The 13,941-nt window shown below is 39.3% G+C and overlaps 1 protein-coding gene across 1 annotated transcript; it reads right to left on the minus strand.

Annotated features, from left to right (window-relative positions):
• Nucleotides 1-625: 625 nt before the first annotated feature.
• Nucleotides 626-11,903, minus strand: TAF1A (TATA-box binding protein associated factor, RNA polymerase I subunit A). Its single transcript, XM_084515618.1, has 10 exons — nt 11,434-11,903; nt 10,258-10,427; nt 9,334-9,447; nt 7,879-8,077; nt 6,953-7,083; nt 5,925-6,083; nt 4,985-5,051; nt 3,612-3,732; nt 2,081-2,241; nt 626-949 (listed from the first exon to the last, which is right to left on the minus strand). Exons 1-10 carry the CDS (start codon nt 11,516-11,518, stop codon nt 828-830), a joined length of 1,329 nt encoding a protein of 442 aa, XP_084371744.1. The 5' UTR covers nt 11,519-11,903; the 3' UTR covers nt 626-827.
• Between the last annotated feature and the right edge of the window lie 2,038 nt (nt 11,904-13,941).

Genomic DNA, 13,941 nt, shown 5'->3' on the forward strand with positions numbered 1-13,941 from the left:
CTCTTCCAAGGTGGTGAAGTTTTCAGTAGTTCTGTGCCTTTCTCTCTCAGGCACTGGCACGCGAGCTTTCCTCTGTAACCATGCAACTGCAGCAACCTTTCCCTCACTGCTACCAGCAGCATGAAGAGGTTCCCTGAACTGGACCCAACCCACAGATGTCACATGCAGGAACACTGATATTGGATACGTTGAAGTGCCTCATCTATTTGAACAGTCTGCAATAGACCTTCAGGACCTGTAACTCTCAATATACAATGCAAAAAAATAAGGTATAGAGCTCTTCTCGTTTTCCATATATTTCAGGAAGTCAGTTATAAGTACAAGTTAACATAATATTTACAGGCTGAGAGACTTGTTTTCACACTGTACCACATACTGTTCCTAGGTGAAGGCACCAGCCATTATGAATGCTACAGCTGGCTGTGATTGGATTTCGAACTACTTTCCAGCAGCCTTTTAAATCACCATCTATACATCTGAACATAAGAAGGATCAACCCTAAAACATTTTTGATACAAAAGTTCTATACCACAATTACCAAATACAAGGTGTATTTGAAATCAGTGTTGTTTGCATTTCACACAAAAGCATGGGACTAATATTAAAGAAATTCTTCAGCCCCATATGTTGGTTGATATTCACTTTATTATAAAGTAAGTAAAAACCAAAGCACTTTCTTTTCAAAACAAATATATAAAAAAACTGACTGAGTTGATAGGGTCTGCCTTTTTAGACCACTACCAATACACAAGTCAGTTTCACAGAGGGGGAAAAAACACAGCAAGAACCTCAAAGACGCCTTCTAATCACAGCTGTACAGAAGAACCTCAAAGACCAGATATTCTCAGGCAGACAGGACCGTGCCTATTCACAAATTTCTTCAGTGTCCGAAATCTTTTCACCTGAGCTTTGCAGCCTTGGTGTGATACGTATTTAAAGTACTTACAATCTAAGCAAAAAGAAGAAAAAGTGATGTCAGTTATACCATGATACAAGTAAACAAAATCCTTCCACTTTTTAAACAACATGAAAACATCTAAGTTCTCAGTAACAAAAAGTAATAAAATAACCCAAGGCACATTAGTAACATAACTGCAGTACTAAATAAGCTATCCTCCTCTTACCCAGGAAACATTCTACATTTATATAATTGTATGCTGTATCTTGCAGAAAATTGTATTACTCTTCAGATACAATAAGAAATAAGATGTCAGAAGTGAAGAAATATTTACTTATCACATTGGATAAATAAAATAGAAGCTTGCATCAGCACCAATACACAGAAGCTCCATTAGAGAAAATCAGGACTGGAAAAAATTTATTAGACATCTGGAAATAAAAGCTGGGAGACAATAACATATTACTGAAAGCAAGAAAGGTCTGCAACATAAGAAACTGTTTTTATGAATTATGGAAGATAAATTATAGATAAGCTACCAAAATGTCTAATCAAACAGAAGCCCAAATTTGTCTGTATATTTTACTCTCTAGACCATATTCTTATTTTCAACTTCGCTACTGCTTCTCAGCCTGATTTACCACTTAGTTACAGCAGCATTTCAGAGAATGCTACCAAAGAGGTCAGTCTGATAGGAAGATGAGGATCATGACTGTTTCCACTCAAGACCTCCTTCTTCCTCTTTCCAGCACTACAACACTCACTTGGTCCCTAAGGACCGTCTCCTCCCCAGTATTTGCTGATATACTGCACCGACTGTAATCCAGCAAGCAAGCTTTTTCACAGTCCTCACAATACCCATTCAGGAGCCTGTTGGATATTTTTTTAAATTGTGGTTTCAAGGTTATAAACAAGAGAATAAGTAGTATTGCGACTGCTCAGCAAGGCAAATAAAATGGAACCCTAAACCAGGATAAAACAAGTTACACAAAGTATGTGTTACTGAGGAACACCCAACCATTTTAAACAACTTTCTCATGTTCAGCTTCAAAGACCATAGTCAATAAATGAATGGATCTGCACTTCTTACGGGGAGTAGTCCAGTTACCTGTCTTGTTCAGGCTAGAGCTAGACATTATTTCTATCCTATGTAGTAAAAAAGGAAAGAACATTTAGTATTACCTTTTCCTAATAAGACTCCAGCCACCAGAGCTTTTTCATACGTAAGGCTTTCATTTTCCTGCCAATTCCTTTTTGCTGAATAGCGGCTAAAATGGAAGGCAGGCCACCAGTCCTTTCTGGAGTTCCATTCTTCCTTGATCCAGTCAAGATGCTTCTCAGAACTAAAAAAGTAAAACAAAATATAGAAAAACTTAAATTGGGATGAAATGATGAAAAGGAGGCGCTGAATTTTATGATCAGCTTGCTACAAGTCTCAGCAATTGCTAACAGACTGGCCTTACACTGCAGACTGAAATATTAATTGTAAACAGATATGCCTTTATTTTTTTAATTAAAGTCCTTGGCAGCACTAGTGAGGCAGGAGGTAAACTCAAACAGCCTTATTGAAAGTTGGCAGTAATGCAGATTATGGTGTTAAATGAAGTAAGTTTGACTCCTACGACAGTTTGTCAATAGTAATAAGACATTTGATTCATGTCAACAAATTAGTAGTATGAATAGGTTTGTTTTTTTAAAAAAGGTTTGTGTTACCCTAGGCATACTCAAAGACTAACTTATCCTGAATACTTATCCCAGTAACTCACATAACAAAGACCTTAAACCAAGCATTTCAGAAATGTAAGCAACCTAGAATGAGAAAGTGATATTCCCCTAATATGACCAAGATGTCCTCTATATTTGAAGATACTCTGAAGTTGTGTCTTCAAGTAAAAAAATGCAGGAAAAGTTCAAGTATTACGCCATTTTTGTTAACCGTATGCAACAACACTCTCAGCTTTAATCCATCAACTTCTGGACCTTAACAGCAGATGTTTTACTAAGAGGTAGAAGCAGCAATGACTCAGAAAAATGGGTCAAATGCAGTACTGAATTAATTTACTATAAATATATTTAAGACTTAAAAATAAAATCTTGTTTGTTGGGAAAAAAGTCTAGACGTTAGAGGCCTTCTGGGCATGGATTGCCTGGAGATGATTCCTTCTTAAATCAGAGTCCCTGTCTGGCAGCAATGAGACATCAATCCCCAGGCTCAGCTTTTAAGAATACACTAGCTGCATTCTGTAACAGTTACCATCATCACACAGCAAAGGACAACACAACACACCAGTTTGTACACTATATACCATGCCCCTATTGCAGCCCAGCAATTCTCAAACCACCTTCTAATAATGTATGCATAACAGAGCATAAAATCAAACAAGTGTGTTTTTGTTTTTGTTTTTTTTTTTTTTTCCCTTTTTAGTGTTTGAGCAGTTCTTTGTGCATAAGCACATAGCCTGGTAAAAACCTTTGTCAGGTGATGACAATACTGAAAACTTGAGAATTTCCTTTAGTAGTTTCTTCTTTTCTCCCAGTGAAAGCATACTGAAGCCAAGCACTGCCACAGGATTCAGGTGAACTGACTCTTCCATTCACCGGCATGGAAGATGAAGGCTACAAAGGGGGACTTTATCAATTTCCCAGAGATGAAGACCTCTAACTGACACACAAGTTTGGTTTTAGTATATTGTATCAGAGATACCACACTTACATTACAATTTGTTTCACCTGTCTTGCCAAACAACTCCATGCTTTTACGTTTTCCTTTGTGCCAGCATAATCCAAGGCTGCAAAAATTACTTCTAGCCCCAGTCGACGTTTTTTTCGTTTCTCTGGGAAGAGATTAGGCCAATTAATGAATTAGATTAGAACTCATTAGTAAGCAACAAATGAAATACTGTTCTCCATCCAGCCTTCCCACATGTTGCCACTTTCCCAATTACTGAGAGCTCCCCCATTATCTTCTGCTTTTTCCAAGACAGAAAGTTAAGGAAGGCTTCCTGAGTCTAGAGCATAACTCGTTAGAAAGATCCCCTCTCCCTACTCTCATCCTGCTCAAAAACTGCTGACTCAAGAGGCACACATAAGACTGCTCACTTAGCCCACACAGCCTTGCTTACAACAGTTGCTGCTGTTGTAATCAGAGCTACCAAGCTGGTGCTGGTGTTCAACATGTTCTTTCTACGGGAAGAGAACACAGTGCCCTGGAACACTTCAAGCCCTGAGATACCAAAACAAAGAAATTGGATTGATGTGAATAAAACAGGCATTTCACATCAGCAGCTAATGTACCAGAGGTGTTCTAAAAATGACCTATCACAGCAGGTAAATGTAGGGAAAGTTATCTTTATCATTATAAATTCCTTCTTCAGAAATCAAATTGTCCACAAGAGCTACAAGAACTTAAAAAAGTGTGTCATGCACAAACAGGAAAAGGGAGGGTTTAGCCAAGAGGGTTTTTTTCTTTCCAGAGAAAAAAAAAAAAAAAAAGAACAATCTTGATTCCATGACATTTCATCAATCTGCCAAGTAGCTGAAACATACCAGCTTGCGAGAAAATATGCAGCTTGGAATGCAATCAATGCATGGAAATTAGAAGAAACTTAGAAGAAAATTGGAAAAAATGGAAGTTAGTCTCCAAATTAGAAGATGTTTCTACCAGCCTGAAAATAAAACCTCCCTTGAGGAGGATCAAGATTTTGTTCTTTGATTGGTAATGATAAAAGAAGACATAGATCCATCTCAATTCCTCCAGAAGAGAAATAAGAAATGTCATGGAGGAAATGGCAAGCCTGGCATTCAGACTAGTGTACCACAAAAAAAAATTATTTTTGAGATCCTGGCTGTGCATTACAACATACTGCTCTGATCAGCCTTTAGACTTAGAAAGGTATTTGCTTACACAAGTTTGTAAGTGCCTGCTGACTCATATGCATTAAAGTTTCCTATGATCAGAAAGTCAGGTTTGGGGTTTTTCTTTTAATAAACAGAACTACTTTAGTAAGTACAAAGAAGGCTACAGAACAATTTCATATCATTCTAGATTAACAAAATCAAAAAGAACAAATATATTTAAAGACTTACTTGATTTTTGAAGCATGATATTAAAGTCTATCATTAGTTCATGAGAGGGAACAATATCATGCAAGATCTGAAACAAAAAACAGATAGATTATTTCAATGTGAAAGCTTCAAGACTACTGCCTCATCAAGAGAAGCACTAACATCAGAGTTTTGGGTGTCTTAGGAGGGAAAATTAAGCGATCTGGTACCCAAGTATCTTGATACTAAGAATGATGATCAAGGGCCATTTTGCATGTCTTTGACACAACAATAACACAATGCTAAAAACTGCTGTGAAGATGGAATTTTAAACATACAGACTGCAGTTTAAAAGCCTAAACTTAATGAAGCTTTTCTTTGAAGTATTTGCCCTAACAAAAGCATTTTAGTGCCATCAAGTGGCAGAAGAGATTGAAAACCATTGTTGGAAAGAAGTTAACAAGATCAATAAGCAAAAACAGTGAAAGTGGGAATTTAAAAGCAACTCTGCAAAAGCTTAATGCAGCAAGGCCTTATCTGCCAGCCAGAAGTGAACTTCTACTGCAGCTTAAATGAACGGCTAATTGAAAATAATGAAACTAACTGCTAGACAGGATCAATATGTGAAAAAAACAAACGTCTAATAACTTCTTGAATATTGTAAAGATCAAACTACAACAAAAAAATCAATGCATGTTGTCTACACGCCCCTTCAGAGCCATGTAAACATGCACTCTGAGCTCATTTCTGCCCCAAGTTACAGGATGCATCAATCATACAGGTAGAACAAAGACCTGAACACAAAGATGGTAAGGGACACTGTTTGCTCCACCCATCAGCACCCCTCCCACTAGCTTTCCTCTAACCCTCTACTTTCCACAAAGAGGAAGGTAAGGTAAATACTGTAACAGAAGACAACTGAACTGTCAGACCACCAAGTAACACAAATGACCACAGGCTGTATTCACTATGTAATATATACCTTGAGTGCAGATATGAGTGATTTCTTTGATGCGCCGTGTCTCTTTAGGAACTGATAGAAGTAAACGTGAGCGTTGGGATTAGATGGAAACTTTGAGTTGTAGGCATATTCACTTAATACTTCACGAGCTTCCTGGTGGTCTCCATAGAACTCCAACAACTACAAGAAGTTAAGTTCATCATTAGTTTGCCACGTTACCAATCAAACTCTTACAACTCATTTTGGGCTGCCATAGAATTATGCGATAGCACGGTCTGTGTCTAATAATGCAGCAGACTAGATGTAACACCAGCATATTTTAATTCTACTAGTTACTCTTATCACAGGTAACCAAAAAATCGCACATAAAAGAAAAGGAGAAAAAAATTACATAGGAGAAAATTATATCAACGCTGCTTTGATCATTAAAAGAATTACCATCACTGTTCACTGGAAAAAGACATAGAAGCAGCCTGCCATGTCTTTGAAGAGAACTCAGTGACAGAGCTTGGCAGCTGTCAGCACCCAGTAAAATTCCAGAAGAAATACTCAAAGAACTCAGAGCTTATCTGCATTTAGAAAAAGTAAATCTTCTCAAAGTGATTTTAAGATTAGCTTTATTTCTTAGTTACAACTTCTAAGAAGATATTTGAAAAACAGGACTGCATGTTCGGCGTCCAAGATCTAGCATAGCAAGAAAAACATTGCCCTGCCAAAAAGAGAACTTGCTTTCAGGAATTTAAACAAAGCAGCTGTGCTCCTATTTCTCTGCTAGCACCACGAAAACAGAACACGCAAGCTGGTTGTCTTTCTTTTTCCTGGCAATGCAGAAATAAAGTCCTTTTTGTATTCTATGGAGGCTCTGCAGCCCTACCAGGAGCAAACACTCCAAATCAAAGCTAGTGAGGTACTATGTACTATGTGTTTTTTTAAAAAAAAACTTCACTGTCACTCACCCACACACATGAAACTAAACTGCAGACAGACATCTTAATGAAAATTAGACAGGGAAACACAAAAGGAAGATGATCTGCAAAACATGCTCTTACATCCACATAGGATTTCACAAAGAGATCCCAGACTCCGGGTATTTTAATGATCTCCTTTAAGCTCATTGCTGCCTTCCGAAAGCAACTGTGCATTTCCCGTTCAACAGACGAGTCTTCAAGTCCTTCCTTCTCTAGGAAAACAGGAAAGAATGCCAGAGTTAACTTTGCTAATCAAGAGAGTTCTTGAAGTGCTGTACCTACAAGACGAACATTTTGCTAAGCAAGGACTCCAGTCAAAGTTTTTAAGAAAAAAAGGACTCAGTTGCACCAGTATTGAAACAAGAATTTTTCATTGCTCTTCACTTCAGTTGAATTGATTGAATTTACAATCAATTTGTGGGGCATAGCAGGCAGTGTTCCAAGACATGAACACTACCAGCACAAAGAGTTTAAACCAACAATACTTAAGTTTCAGAGAAACAAGCAGAGATCCAGCCATACAGCCAAGCAGGTATATGCAAAGTTAGGCATCACACACATGTAGCATATCTTTACCTTTAGAAAAAGGGAAAACTCAAATACGAGTTTTGGGAGCTTTTGTTAGCACTCAATTCTAGCAGCAGTAAAGTACTGATGCAAGGATGAAGAAGTCACTGCTATAGGTGAATACATTCCTTTGATGTTTCTTTTAGGTGATGTTGGCTGGATATAAGAACTGTGATTCGGGGTAAAAGCATTGCTTTGTTTGAGAATAGCATTTCAGGACACTAGAAAAGTGCACGAGTGTTCTGTTTTGGCACTACCAGTGTTGCTGGTACAGAATTACAATCCACACGCTCAACTTCTGAAACCTAGCAGTTCACCTGGGAGCCTTCAGATGTAGACACAGGCAGAAGAGCAGCCCACATGGAAATGCTGCTGCTGCAAACACCAGAACAAGGAAGTTGAAGTTCACAGCTCAATACAAAAACAGTACTAGGACTTACCATACTCTAAGAGGGTGTTCTTCTGCTTGGACCAGCTATAGTAGTCCAGCAGTCCCCTGTAAGCCTGAACCAGTTTCATCTCTTTATCCTGAGCAGTTGTTTGTTCTCCAAACCTCCAGCTTTCCGCCAGAGACAGGTTTTGGTACGCTTCATCTACTAGTCCATTACAAAGGAGATGGAAGGCATGCTCTAAACAAACCTGCAATTCAAACAGTCCATACCACAGTGTTTCACATCAAGAACGGAGAGAACCTCAAAGATCTACACAGATGTGCAGGGCAAGAACAGAGACTCATTCCTGACACCCATGTACAAATATTGTAAACATAGTACAACATTTTAATTAGAAGCACATTTTACACATTGTTTTTCAAACGGTATCTTTACATGGAACTTTGGAGAAAAATGCCAGAAGGGGAGAATATGGATGCCACTGGGGGACAGAGAGGTACAATAAGAACCTAAGTAATTTTTCCTGTCAGAAGGTGCTGGAGAAAGATTATTAATCAAAAGAATATCTGACATACAAAGATGCATCCCTGGGAGGGAAAAGGGCTTAAGCTCTTGAAATCTGCGTGGCAGGAAGTCATCATTCAGGTGGTAAACATTCAGCAGTACTTACCAGGGCAGCAAAAAGCAGCTGTCTCAAAAACCTACATTGCCGTTAACAAGTGCTCTACCTATTTTAGAAGACCTAGAAATGACCTGAGGAAAACCAGTTGGGTTACACTTGGTAGCTTACTCAGTTTGTTACCCAACTGCAAAATACCTAAAAGAGGGATGTTCTAGCACCCTGTCATGTTGATTAGGCGCTAAATCAAAGTCTGAGCCTTCAGTTGGCTCTAGTAAACTCTTGTACAGAACTTTCCTTGGAGGCCTTGAACAAATACAACAGAATGAAAGAGAGAAGCATTGACACAAATGAGAAACAGTCAAGAAAACCAAAACAGCAGCAGTTTGAATACACCATCATAGGAAAAGAACTACAGCTGGGTGACACAGGGGCCACAGAATAATGCTTACTATTTTATACACAGATTAGGTACTTGGAAAGTGAGCAGATATTGATGGCAAAATTTAACTACAACTGTAGTCAGGAGCACAGTGGCCAAATTAAGGACTGGACACAAGATTTCAGAGGTGTTAATGTGCAATTAGATGTTAACAGGCCACACATGTAAATGAATTCAACAGTTTTAAATTAAGAATAACCGCAGAATATAGGCACTACTAAAGACTGACATATGTACCTATGATCAAATACACAGATCAAATGAGAAGTGATCAGCTATAGAATAGCCCTTGAAATATCATGCAACTGGTAACTCAAATGTACCATCTTTTTTGGCACTATTATCAACAACATTGAGAGCGCGCTTTCAGAGATAGTAATACTCAAGTAAACATTCAGATAAACGTGCGGAAAATCATCAAGATTGCATTAAGTACACTCACCTTCAAATACCTTTTTACTCCTAAAGTTTTCATCTGTTCCATGAAAGAGTTGAACTCTCCTATGCTGCCATGTGAATGGTTGCATAAAATTTCTGTTCCTACTCTCCAAATAATCTGGGGAAAAAAGATTCAAAATAACCTTAGTATAAAAATGGGATCAGTCACTATATATATATAATCTTATCAAACTTGTAGCAACTGTAGCATATGCATAAAATGTACATTTGAATTGCAAATAAAAGATGAGTACTAAGTGTTGTCTACTGGTATTGTTACCTACATATTAATCTAGCACTGTTATTTATTTTTTCAACTGACGTTCCATGGGTGCTTCGCAATTACTCATTATAAATACAGCACTTCAGTAAAGCTTATGAAAACTGTATCTGTTAAAAGGCTTCCCCTCCTCTTACTAAAAACAGTATGTTTCAGAGTTATTGAAAACTTCTGTTTTCCTTTAACGTTTTCCCACAGAGATGTAAGGTACACAGCTCTTCAGACTTATCAATACAGATCATGTCCAATCAGATGTAGCTTTCCCACCTACATGCATTTGTTTTCAAGGTCTGCATACAGAACGTAAACAAATCAAATTAGTTTATTTATCAACTCTGTTTGATCCCCTTCCTCCTGCTTCTATCCCAATACCTGGTTGAGTTTTGAAAGCACTGGAAAAGCTAGCAGAGGCCTCAATGAGCCACTAACTTTCAAATAGATTCTGATTGATGGCATGCCATTTGAAAACTAGTTTAATAAGGGACTAATTTAATTTATGAACATTTTCTAACTTTTCAGCTCTTACGACTTTTTAATAAACTTATGATTAGCTTGCTAAGACAAATGGTGGTCTGAAGATGACAGATGCTTCTTGCAAGTATTTTTTTTCCAACTTCAAAAAAACTCTGATAAGGGACACAGACTTACCTCTGAGGGACCCATGTATTCTATAGAATAGTCTTTCTCTATTGACTCAATGTAGAAGGTTAGAAACTCTGCAGCTCTTTTCCACTGCTTCTGTAATATGGCATCCTGAACGTAACTTAAACATACTTCCTTGCTCTTCTTGAAGCTTAATTTGTGTTCGTGGGAAGATGCTAAACAAATCAAAACACAAACAAAGTGAACCAAACCCATTATTACTCTTTACTCAGATAACAACATACCTGCTATTTTAGCTCTCTTATATGATCTCTCTCAGACACTACAGAGAGTCATCTTAAGCTACACGGTCTTGATGTTAAACACACCTATTTTCCGCAGTAGTGAAAGAGAAGATGGCAACAGCTGGAAATATGAAATGATTTATTCCGCACACAGCATGCAACTGAAGGCACTTGAAACAGCAAAGCACCAACATCACATATTATTGCCCCACCAGACTTAGAAGGCCACAGTGCTTTGATAACTTCACAGTATGTTTTGCTATATTTTGGGGACCTCTCTCTTCAGTAATTTATTGTCAGCTGAGCTTATGGCTCCAGCACACTGATGATTCATACGCACACACGCAAACAGGCCATTCCAGAACTAACAGTTAAATAATCCCCGCTATAAACACAAATACACTTAGAGAATTATTCTCTGAAGCACGAGCATGGAAAGAGGCCACTTACTCTGTTTACATGGACACTGCTTCAAATTCTGTTACGGCACAACACTGAATTCTTGTTCCCACATTTGTTTAAAGCTCACAGCTGTGTGATAGCTACACACTACAGTCCAACACACCCCCACACCAAAACTCATGCCACAGGAGCCTTCTTCATCAAACCCACCCCCTACCTGATTGCTGTAGGAGAAGGAATAACTCAAATACTGGCTCACAGCGCTTTTAATACAGCACATTCTACAGAAGTACCTCTAATTAACCTACAGTATTGTATGGTGTGGTCTTCATGCATATTTCTAACTTGACGGGTTTTAAATCCTTTGAAAACAGAACCCATAAGGAACACCCGTGGCTCAGAGGCCACCAGCGGGGTGTGCCAGCAGCAGCACGGAGGCTGCACAAACCCGCAGCGCCCCAGGGAAGGAGGTCGGAGGGCTGCAGCAGCACACAGCGGGAGAACAGGAGGCGGCGGAGGCCGGCCCGGCCCTTACCGGCTCGGTAGAAGTGCTGCGGCAGGCAGGGCAGGTGCAGGGCCGGCAGCAGGGCGCTGCCCGCCTCAGCCACCAAGCCGTCCATGGCGCCGGCTACAACGGGCAGAGCCCCAGGGCGGCCGCCATCTTTGACCCTGGCAGGGGAGGGGCGGCACTGACCCCGGCTAGTGGCCCCAGCTCGTCCTAGCCGGCCCAGCCAAGCCCAGCTGCTGCAGAGGTACAGCCCCCAGGGCTCGTTGTCACAGCTACCGCGCCATCGCTAGTAGCTCTCGGCCGACAGAGGGGCTCCCAAAGGGCGTAGGGCACCGGCATAACCCTCCGAGGTGCCGCGTGCGCCCTGAAGGCGGCGGCGTCACCGCCATGATGAGACCGCCCCGGGCGCCTGCGTAGTGAAATGGCTGCCGGTAACCGGCCGTGTGCTGGGGCACCCCGCACAGGGGGTATCCTAAACCTAGGGTATCCCAAAACATGGGGCGTTTAAATCCGCGTTTGGTTTTACAAGCGAGTCCGTCCAGCTCCCATGCCCACCTCCGCCCTCCTTCCCTCCCCTAAAACTCAGCCACGTGAGGATGAGTAAATAATAAAGTACATAGCAAGCTGGCTCGGGTTAAAGGTTCGCCTCACCCAGCATCCTGGTTCAGCTGTAATCAGTAACAGATGGCAAGAGGAAAAATACAAGGCAGAGCAGCCATCTGTGGTGTCTAAAGATTTAACTTCAGTATCGTACCTTAATATGACGTTTAACAAATCAGGGGGGCTACAGATGTGTCCCTTTACTGCTATTTTTTTTAAAGCTGTGTTCTTCCTGTTTTTGATAACAATTTCAGTTCATAAATATTCTGTTTTATTTTTTGATTGCTAACTTGACCATAAACTTTCTTTGTTCTGTAGCACAACTTCTTAACCAATGTCATCTTCTTTGTCTATCCTTCACAATTTGCCCTTCCTATCCATGTCTCACTGATCACTGGTGTATCAAAATGTGACATCACATCCTATTACACTACGTTAATTCACCTTATACTACTACCCTAATTTCACTATCCAGCTCGCCCACAATTTATTTCTCAGTTGTGTGTAGAAGCATGTTTACGTTTGGCTTGCTAATTTTTATCTTCTCTTGCCACTCATGAATCTTTGCTAATTGTTATGTGAACATTGCCAATGGATCTTGTCAATAAGTATTAGTTATTAGTTTGATAGATACCTTTGTGTAGGAAAATTGCTTTGCAAATGTAGACACGCACAAAACTTTACATTCCCCATAGTTAACGGAACACTCTTACTGGAATACACACGTTTCCAATGTTGGGGTTGAAGGCTGAAGCAAATTTTGCCTGAAATACCTAAAATGAAGTGAAATATTTCTCTTTTACATCATGCATTAGGGAAAGCTGTGGGTACCTTGTTACTATGAAATACTTGAAGTTGTAGGAAATGCTACATGTTTGCAGTGATTAGACTCATGTATACATACTGACTGCAAGCTACTAATTATTGCACAATAAAGGCAATGACTTATGTAAGAAGTATGTGATCTTGTTTCTTTTCACATCTCCCTTTCTTGCCCTTGTCTTTATGACTACAGACACTGTTACCTTTATCTTGGTCTTTTACTAAAGATAAGCTTGATAACTTTTACTGACACCTAATTATCCAACAGCTCTGCCTTCACAAGCAAGTGGACTGAAAGACCAGGCTGGAAATTATGTCAAGAAATAATAATAATAATAATAATATCAAGGGAAAAATCACTCGTCTTTCATTCATCTGGCTGTTATAAAACGTAACTTGAATATACTTATTCCATATACAGTAGCGTTTTACAATCTTGTAATTTTGTTATGTTTTTACTCCATTGTTCTTTGGTACAGCTTATGTTTGTATTTCTATGGTTATGTTAGGAGTTAAGCATTCTTATGAGGTATTTTTCAAGAGAAGTACAGCTAACAACTCAGGCGGGTTGCAAGTTGTGATAAAACTGAAATCTAAGCTTCACAAGTTAGGCTTTCCTAGAGCTTTCATCAGGCAGTACTAGCAATGACAAGTAGGTACCATCTCTTTTACAGAATGTGAACTATAAAAATTTCAAACACAATTCAAATTTCAAAAATGTCAACAAAATGTCAAACACAATTCCAAAGCTTTTTTATAAGGTGATTAAAATACTAAATTGCTGTAGATGGAGGGTGAAAATAGAATGGTTATGTTTTTCTCAGAGATGATGTAGCATCATCTAACTAAGCCTAGCATCATGTAGCTAAGTATCATCCAACTCAGATCCCGTATGGTGAGGCTGCAGACATGAGTGTGTGTAAACTAAAAATCAATAATTGTGATGATACGGTAAAAACATGAACGGTATCTCTAATACAATTAGCAGTGGTGATTGCAAACTCTTGTGATGGGAGCTGGCAATAAGTGCAGCAGTACAATCAACTGCTTCTTTAGCAGTTGCAGAACAAATCCCCAGTAGCTAATATTAAGTGTGCTTGCAGATATATCATT

The sequence above is a fragment of the Aythya ferina genome (assembly GCF_964211825.1).
Source record: "Aythya ferina genome assembly, chromosome: 3".
Lineage (NCBI taxonomy): Eukaryota > Metazoa > Chordata > Aves > Anseriformes > Anatidae > Aythya > Aythya ferina.

Excerpts from the sequence above, each read along its gene's own strand:
- TAF1A (XM_084515618.1), bottom strand. The coding sequence starts at position 11,518 with ATGGACGGCTTGGTGGCTGAGGCGGGCAGCGCCCTGCTGCCGGCCCTG. Across the intron at positions 9,448-10,257 it reads AATACATGGGTCCCTCAGAG|ATTATTTGGAGAGTAGGAAC; the intron begins GTAAGTCTGTGT and ends TTTTTTCCCCAG. Across the intron at positions 8,078-9,333 it reads GAGTAAAAAGGTATTTGAAG|GTTTGTTTAGAGCATGCCTT; the intron begins GTGAGTGTACTT and ends TTTGAATTGCAG.